At 37.9% G+C, this 9344-nt stretch overlaps 1 protein-coding gene across 1 annotated transcript in view; it reads left to right on the plus strand.

Moving 5' to 3' along the window:
* ATP9B (ATPase, class II, type 9B) overlaps positions 1–9344 on the plus strand; it is a 161932-nt gene that overhangs the window by 59912 nt on the left and 92676 nt on the right. The window contains exon 8 of the mRNA XM_009324471.1: positions 4829–4909. Within this exon, the coding sequence (XP_009322746.1) occupies positions 4829–4909 (81 nt within the window). The remainder of the gene's footprint in view (positions 1–4828; positions 4910–9344) is intronic.

The raw sequence follows: 9344 nt of genomic DNA on the forward strand, positions 1-9344 counted from the left end.
AAGGCGGTGCGCGGCGCCCCGCCCCGCCCCGCCCTGCACTCGCCGCCAAGTGAGGGCGAGTCCCGCCCGGCAGAGGCGCCATGTCGCGGGTTGCCGTGTTGCGAGTCGCAAAACTGGCCCTGGATGAGCTGGGCAGGCGGGTAGAGCGCGGGTCGTTCTGTGCCTACAGAGAGTTAACGTGGAGAGCTCGCGGGCCTATTCGTCTTGTCCGTTTCAAAGCCACGAAGCTTGTGTGTTAACTCAGTACTGCCTTTACGCTGGATTGAAGGCTCGTATTTGTACGGGTGGCCACAAAAATTGGGTTCGGTGTCCGAGGTCAGCTTTGTACGCGTTCGTGGCAAACCAGCAGTTGGCTGCAGGGGGTCCGCTCACAAAGAGAACCCGTTCGGACGGGGGCCTGCGGCGAGGTGCGGGGCGCCGCCGCTGGGCTACGGCGTTTTGCCCTTGCTGAGGCTTACGGGTCGTATTTGCATGTTGAAATGTGTTCGTCATAATTTAAGAGAACGTGTGCAAGTTGAGCATCAAATAGACTATAAACAACTTGATCGTGTGCGTGACAGAATATACTCTCCGTACGTGTCACTCGTTTTGATTTCTGTCGTTACCTGACGTAAAGGCAGTGAGTATCTTGCACTGGCACGAGCAGTCCGTCGGTCACGTCCACAGAGCAGCGCTGTAACCCTGCCCGCTGTGACGCCCAGAATAACCAAACCTGCAGACCTTCAGAGCTGTTCTTGAAGAACAGGTGACACCACCAAGATGATCAGTACAGATTTTGTTGTCTTTCTGAAGCACTTACCGTGATCAGAGAATTAAAATTTCAACAAGTCATTTAATGACGGCTGAGCAGCGAACTTCGTTAACACCTAGATGAGGTTTCTTGCCGTTTCAAAGTTACGGGTGGGGCAGTTCTGGCAATACGCATGTTCTGAAGCATTCTTCGCTAGCTTCGTGTGATCAACTAAATTTATTAACAGCAGTGAGGTCACTGTAATTTTCAATAAATGGTGACTTGCTGATTTATATCAGAGGATCCATACGGCAGTAAACAATACCATTTACATTTAATTAGTTTTATTGAACCAAAGGCAATTTTATTTGTAATGAACTACATGTTATGATTAAGAATGTATTTTAATGATCTTTAAGTAAGGTGAACAAATGTTGCCCTTGACCTAACAGAGGAGACTTTTCTATGTTATTGATAACTTTACAGTGATTTTTAAATTATGAAATGCAAAAGAGAACATTTTCATTATTGTACCATCATCAAGTCATTTCCTGACTTTCAGTGTAGCAGGATGAAATGCATTCTCCTGAATTACTATTTTCAAGTATGAGATAATTAAATGTATATCAGGGTTTTTTTTATATCTCGTCTACTGTTGTATAAAAATAATTTAATTTTTATTGCTTGAGAATCAAGTCTTTCATATAGTTTCTTTAATCTAGTACTGTTACAATCCCCCTACCCAAGTGTGGTTTTTTTCCCTTGAGTAAGAAAATAACTGAGGTTATGTACCCTCACTGCCTCTTAAAAGCAACGTAATTTTAGATGTAGAATACTGTTTCCATTCAACATATCAGTAGAACTATTTGGCTTCAGTGAACCAGCAGTTCAATGCTTATAGTATGAAAATAATTCTTTACTGAAGCTGAATTTCACAGAGATCAAGTCCCTCAGTTAAATCATTAACAAAAAGTAGTTATTTCTTTTTTTTTTTTTTAAATATCATTACATCCTTTGTTTAAGGTAATTTCCCTTCTCCCTGCACTTTTATAGGGGGAAGCAATGACATAACCTAACCAGGTAAATTTTTCTTGCTCAGTGAGCAGAAGTTCTATTTACATGTAGTGTTGTGTACAAATCTTGATGTCTCCTTGTTAAATTCACCATCGCAACTTCTTTCAAGACATTGAGGTGAGAAATGCACAGCTTCTACTACTGGGATAGCAGCACAAGGTACAAGCAGCACTTGTACTCTTGCAGTAACCATTATTGTTGAATGCAGTTCGTATGTAATCTGTCTTCTATAACTGTATCATTCTTTGAATTTCTCTTTCTTTCCCTTGTAGTGTAAAACTTCAGCTACTGTATTTTATTGGCCTGAGAAAGATGTCTGTTTGGAGTACAGAGCATTGGGCTACAGAAAAAAAGTCCTTATTCCTTTTCTTTACCCTAATAATGAAAAAATACTTCAGAAAGCTACTGAGCACCTGTAATGTGCTTGTATGTCTTTTCTTTCTGCTACTCATGAATGAAATGCCAATGAACTACCACCCCGAATTTCTCTCAGAGCATAGGTTTTTGTTACGATTTTTAGTTTTAGGAAAACACATGCACTTTTGGAATACTCTGTCGGTTCTAGTTTGTGGCATTCCAGAGTAACGCCGAATTGCTTTTACAGTGGTAAAAATTTGGCAGAGTATATCTGTTTAATCAATGCAATAGTTTTAAAAAAAAAAAAAAGAAAAAAAGGAAAACATGAACGTTTAGGTGTTAAATCAGAAATACAAAAGGAGAACTAAAACATAAGAAAAGACACCAAAGGAACGTGGTAGAAATTTTTACATTTAAAATGTGACAAAGGAGAACATCACGGTAGAAGAGAATAGAAAGATTAGAAATCAGGAAAATATATTACTGTACAAAGGCCGATATACTTAAAAAGGTGGATATTTTTGCTTCCTTTTATTCTAATGTTGCTTCCCACCAAGGCATTCTTTGAAAAGTGAGAAGTTCTTGGTTGACGCATTTCACTAGCAGTTTTTATTGTGTATATGAGTATGTGTGTGGTATTAGTTTTCTGCTGTGCTATCCACTACTGAGAAACTCTTTATTTTTCTTTGCATAATAAAGCACATAATAGCCTGGATTAGCTAAATTGTAGGTGATAACAGATGGGAAAGAAGTGAATGATGAAGATATAGGACACCACATGTGTATTAGTTTCATATGAATTATTTCTCGTGAACTTGATGAAAGTAGGTTGGAAGAACAAGGATGCAATGAATGAACTTCCTGTGAAAGACTACAATAAATGGCTAATGGTTTAAGATAAAGATAATTTGTGAGAGTTAATGTTCAGATTTGATTCATATTTTAAAGCATATGACATACAAAGCTGTGTGTTTTTGCAAGGTATGAAGTGAGATATTTCCTGTCTGCAGAATATAAATAGAAATACAAATTCATTATTTATAGAGCTACACATTTTTAAACTAAAGTCAAACATGTTTGATAAATGTACAATAGATTTAAAAAAAAATCATTTTGATCTGGAAAAGTGAAAAAATAATGATACTCAAAAATCTGTAGCCATTTTATTGGCAAACAAAAGGATACAAATGTGTCAGATTTTAAGACGTTAACACAGGTGGACAATTGCACCTTTAGTTAATTTTTGTAATGTTCAAATTATGTAATATTCAAATGTAGTTAGTTATTACATTCAAAATTATGAACAAAAAATAATGGCATGCTTTTAAAAATAGCTACACTTGAGCCAAGGTGTGGTTATATGTCCATGAAAGAGGCTGTAAAATTAATTCCACTTTTGAAGATAGCACATTCTAGCTAGCGTGAACAGGGTATTGTAGCCATGTAATCTGCTCCCCAGAGATGGTGTCTGATTAGCCTTTTTGCAAGATTCATCTAGTAATAAAGGATGGAGATAACCCAAATAGTTAGGCACTACATATGGTGAGAAGGTAGACCCTCTTGCATTTCATCAGAGGTTATGATTCTTAGATCGACTGGGATTTGGTATCAAGCATCTGCTCCTCTCCAGAGTAGAAATTGGATTGTGGATCCATGCACGAGTGGCCTACTCGTGTTGAAACCTCTTAGCTGCTGTTGGTCCTGACCATCTAAAAAGCACCAAAAGGTTTGCTTTTGTGATGAGAAGAAAGTCCTTTGTATCACGTTTTTAACAATTAGTTTGCAGTATTCTTTCTGTGGGAGGTGGATGTTTCAGAACGATCACCTGATGAAATAATTGTTTCAGAATTTGAAGGTGATCCTCCCTGGGCCTCTAGGGACAGCTCTTAAGATCTAACAATCATCAGATTTTTTTTTTTTTTTTGTTTTCCCCTGTTTATACCATACTGCCATGTATTTATAGAGCCTGCTACTGTAGTATCTAAGAGTCTCTTACTCTCTTAGTTTTAGGATAGGAATGTTCATGGGTTGTTTGCTGTCATGAGTAGTAGTACCATGTATATTAGACCTAATTTTGTCAGACTAGTTTAGCGTATCCTTGACTTCAAGCATTTGAGTAATCCTGTTGATGTATCCAGGCTTTCTTGAAGCTGATGGGGTTTTCTCATGGGTTGACTGCAGATGTGCTTGAGCATTTAAAGAGAACTTGAATCAATTTCATTGTTTTCTCTTGTATTCAGTTGGCTTTGTCCTTGCTGGAAAAGTATTTTGTTTCCAGTTTCATTAAAAACAAAACAAGAAAAACCCCACTTTGTTTTTAAAAGAACAAATATATGAAAAATATTTTAAGATTATACTATTATAAATTAAAATGGGCCTGTTAAGGAAAAATAAATTAGCTAAAATTTCTAACTCATGTTATAAACGTAAAACAGTTTAGTGTTTGAACTATCAACACATTTAGAATATCATCTTGGATCTGGTTCCTTTATAGCAAGGTGTACTGAAAAAACAGCGTGTTTCTTAGTTGGGTAAAAATTCTGTGAACTTAACTTGGGGTGGGGTGGTGGGGGTCATAAACTGGAATCTTTACCACTAAAAGGTTCTTCAAAATATGTGATTAAATTTAAGTTTAAATAATAGTAAATACATTAATCTGTTTTACAGGATCTGTTTTCAATCAATGCTTATGTTTATGCTCAGAAGCCACAACTGGATATTCACAGTTTTGAGGGTACCTTCACCCGGGTAAGTAGTGTATGAAATATAGTTCTACTTCTCTCTTCCATTTCTCAATGTAAGTGAAACCTATGCTTAGTGTCAAAAGTTGTATCAGATCTTTCCTTAGCTTTACAGCAGTATTTTTTCCATGTTCCTGCCATGGCAATACTTCATATAAAAGGTATCCTGGTAAATACGCATTGCAGACAGCTAATACAAAAAGAATATCTGAAAAAAGCAGAATCTGAGAATTGGCTATTTGTTGACATCACTATAATCTTCTTTTATGAAACCATTTGTATAGTAGTATATATTGTTTGTCTCCAGGCATGTAATGTATTGTTTGTATATGTCAAAAAAGTGGCAAGTTGAATATATTCAGTAGCCTGAGACAATGCAACTGCTAATTTATGTGCAACAAAAATGTGCCTCGTTTAACAGCATTTCTGTTCAAGGGAAAGCTAGTACTTCCAAAGTTCAGTTATCTCAAAAAGTAAAATAAAACTAAAAGCTGCTTATGGGGACTTTATTAAATCTTTTTTCCAGGTATAATTATATTCAAAACCAAATATGATAATAATGCAATAATTTCTTTGACTTTTTTCTGTTACTTTCAAAAGGTGGTCTGCTAAAGTTAACCCTTTAAAGCAGTGTGTCCTAATAGGTAGTAAATTATTTTTTTTTAAATTGCTTTACAGATTTGTAGCATTATATTAGCAGATATAGTGATTGCTTTGTTTATTTTAGCGAAACTCTGTGTTAGTAGACTCATTCCTCTTGATTGTTCCTAAAATAACTTGAGAGAATTAACTACTATGGAGGTAGAGAAAAGGGTTTTTTACCCAAGTGGCTCAAATTGGTAATAGACTTTGTTCAGTAATTGGAATTCCAGTTCACAATTCTAAGTACACTGATGAATGAGATATTGCAGTTGTCGGCTCTCGAAGACCAATTTATACCAGTTATATAGTTCATGCTGCCTACAAAGTAAATGTCATTTGCCCACACCTTCTAAAGCTGTGAGCAACAATGTTTACTTAAACCTTGTATTGACCAATTGTCCAAATGAAACTTATATTAACAGCTGTAAAATTCATGTTATTCCTGTCCCAATAGCTAAGCGTATACTTCTCTAAATATAAACTCAACTCCTCGGAGCCTTTTTAACAACTCTGGTACGTGTAATTGAGACATTGGGAAATCATTACTAAACAGTTGCTCCCTGTTGTGGGTTCTGTTTGTACGTGTAATCAGAGCTGTATGATTCAAGCATCCCTGATATGTGTAAATAACCCTGATGCATTTTATGTGTTCAGGTTTACATATGTGGTGTTTTGACTGCTTCAGTAGGAAGGGCAGTTTAAACTGAACTTGTGGGTGCAGGCATCTGAGGGCAGTGTCCTCAGATTTGGTTCACAGTGGATCACACTGTAGATATTTTTAGAAGACCTTTTTTTTTTTTTAACGGTGTACTTTCTGCATAGTGAAATGTTGTTTTATAGGACACTTGTTTACTGATTTATCTTTCTACTTCCGCTGTGAGCCCTTGCTTCTTACACTAAATCAGTTTTTGCATCTAATTCCTATTTTATGTTAAAGTAGAAAAAATTAGTGTGCTTAGTGATGCTAATGCATACATTTTTCCTACTTAAGCATTGATGTTCAAAGAATTCTTGCAAGGGTAGGTTGACAGGGTAATAGCACATTGATTTTTCTTTTCTTTTTTTTCCCCATTATGAAGACAGAGTACTAACAATGTAGAAGACAAACTTAGATAATTTCAAAAAGTGCATGACCATAAACCAAAACAGAAACTTAGGTGCACAGCTCTGGAGTTTTTATGAGGGAACAACTTCTCTTAAGTACTTCTATGTGAGAAATATATCCACAGCAAACCTGATAGCTGATAGAAGATACCTTTTGCAATACACCTGCATAACTGCGTCAGGAGGAGTTAAAGCTCTGCTGTACTCTATTGATGGCTGCCAGCTTTCACATTAAGTCATCTTCTGTTGTCCTCCATGGATTTTGGTGCGTTATATGCAGTCAGTGCATGAAAAGTGAGTGTGTGTCCTTGCATGGGCATGCAGGAAGGATCATGTCCGGCTCTTAAATAATGGCAAAAGTTAATTCCTCTCCTCCTCTCCCCTCTTCTGGACATCTTACCAAGAAACAATAGATGAACTAAATTAGTGTTCTGTGAAAATGTGTGAGATTGTTTTGTTTGTTCTCAGGTCATCATCCATGTCTTGGCTGAGCTTATTTTGAAATAGTGATGCACAGAACAGGGATTTACACAGATGTAACTACTAGAGTTTCTCTTCTGTCTGATGCTCCTATGTAGGCTTGATGAAATTAGGAAGCTATTTCATCAATTCTGAAAAAGCGTGAGAAAAACACGTCTGTAGAAAGAGAATAAAAGGTAGCCATACTTCTTAACGCAACTTTTACCAGTTGGAGCCCAAAGAGTACTCTAGAGCATTACATCAGTGTGTACTGGCATGACCAGTGTTATTTACCTTTTTGCTTACAGCTTCTGTGCAGAATCATGGAAATTCTCTCTTCTGCTTTTGACCTTGGCTGTTTTTTGTTTAAATTTGGGTCCTTCTTCCACCATTCCCTTAAGAATCTTTTCCTTTAATTTCTCCTATATTGCAGCTCTGTGCTGTCACCTCAGTCTCTTCATTTGCTTTGGGAGTATATCTAAATCTTCCCCCCCGCCCTGGTAGAAATCTCAGGGAACTGATTCCTTTGAGTTTAGTTCATCTGTTGTAATAAACTTTTTTCTATGGTACAGAACTATTTGGTATCATTTAGCACCTTGTTGGATGTTTAAAAAAACTACCTTGATGCAAAGCCTGTTGCATGTAGCTGTTGATACTTTGGAAGAATACATATCGGGATGCGAGCACTGAAAATTGTGTATTAATTTATGAGTAGAATCTCTGGCCTGGGGCTAATTATATAGATGTTTTCTTGGATAAGTCTTGTATTTTAGTAGAGAGAATGTTGAGTCATTTTTTTACTTCATATTTGGTGTTAGAGAATTACCTCTTTTGAAGCAATGGTTGTGTTCACTTCAGTCTGGCTTAATTTTATGTTGCCACTGAAGGGAATGGTATTATGTTTTGTAACTCCTTTTTACTCACCTTCCTTTTGCTGGCACTAACAGCCATATGGACAGCCGGACTAGGAAGCTAACGTCTGTAGAACCTAATCTGACCCTGTCCAAAATACATATGCCAGTAAAAGGAACATAACAAGAATAATTAACTGTGGGATTGCGGTGGGGAAGGAATCTCTTTCAGTGATGCAACTAAACTAATGCGTATTCTTCCACTTTCCTGCTAAAGTTGGTGGGGTTGGTTGTGCTGCATCCTGTCAGGTAGGAACAGGGCTAGAAAAGGTCAAATGGAAGTGGTACACTGGTTCATTCAAGGATTAGATATTTAGTCTTAAAGGCCTCTGTCATTATCTGAAAAAAATTCTAATAAATTGTAGCTTTGAAACCTTTTAAATGGCTACTTGAAATTTGTCATGATCTGTGGTCAGCTGTATTATGAATTCAGGACTGAGAGTGGGATATATTCAATTTTTATTTCACTGCTCATCTATTCCTTTTTTCTCTACACATGGAAGAGCTACAGACTAATTTCCTAGAATAGGAACTGTAGACAATTGTTGTGGTTTAACCCGGCAGGCAGCTAAACACCACACAGCCGTTCGCTCACTGTCCCCCCCCAGTGGGACGGGAGAGAGAATTGGAGGGGGGGAAGTAAAATTTGTGGGTTGAGATAAAGGCAGTTTAATAGGACAGAAAAGGAAGGGAAAATAATGATGATGATAAAAGAATATACAAAATAAGTGATTCACAATGCAGTTGCTCACCATCCGCTGACCGATGCCCAGCCAGTTTCCGAGCAGCAGTCACCGCCCCCAACCCAACTCCCCCGAGTTTATATACTGAGCATGACATCATATGGTATGGAATATCCCTTTGGCCAGTTTGGGTCAGCTGTCCTGGCTGTGCCCCCTCCCAGCTCCTCGCTGGCAGGGCATGGGAAGCTGAGAAGTCCTTGACTAGCGTAAGCACTACTCAGCAACAACTAAAACATCGGTGTGTTATCAACATTATTCTCATCCTAAATCCAAAACACAGCACTGTACCAGCTACTAGGAAGAAAATTAACTTGATCCTAGCTGAAACCAGGACAACAATTTAAACTTCTATGATCAATACCGCACGTGACTTCAAAAACTGAGCCTGAATATGAAGCTTGAATGCAACACTGCATTCATGCATATATGCCGACCGGACCCGTCCCACAGGGAAGTCTGCTGCCTCCCTAGGGCCCGGGTCAGAGACATTACTAGGAAGCTCCCTGGTCTGGTACGGCCTTCTGACTACTACCCGCTGTTGGTTATACAGGCTGGCAGCGATGAGGTTGCAGAGAGAAGTCCT

Source organism: Pygoscelis adeliae, unplaced genomic scaffold, assembly GCF_000699105.1.
Source record: "Pygoscelis adeliae isolate BGI_AS28 unplaced genomic scaffold, ASM69910v1 Scaffold95, whole genome shotgun sequence".
NCBI classification, from domain to species: Eukaryota; Metazoa; Chordata; class Aves; order Sphenisciformes; family Spheniscidae; genus Pygoscelis; species Pygoscelis adeliae.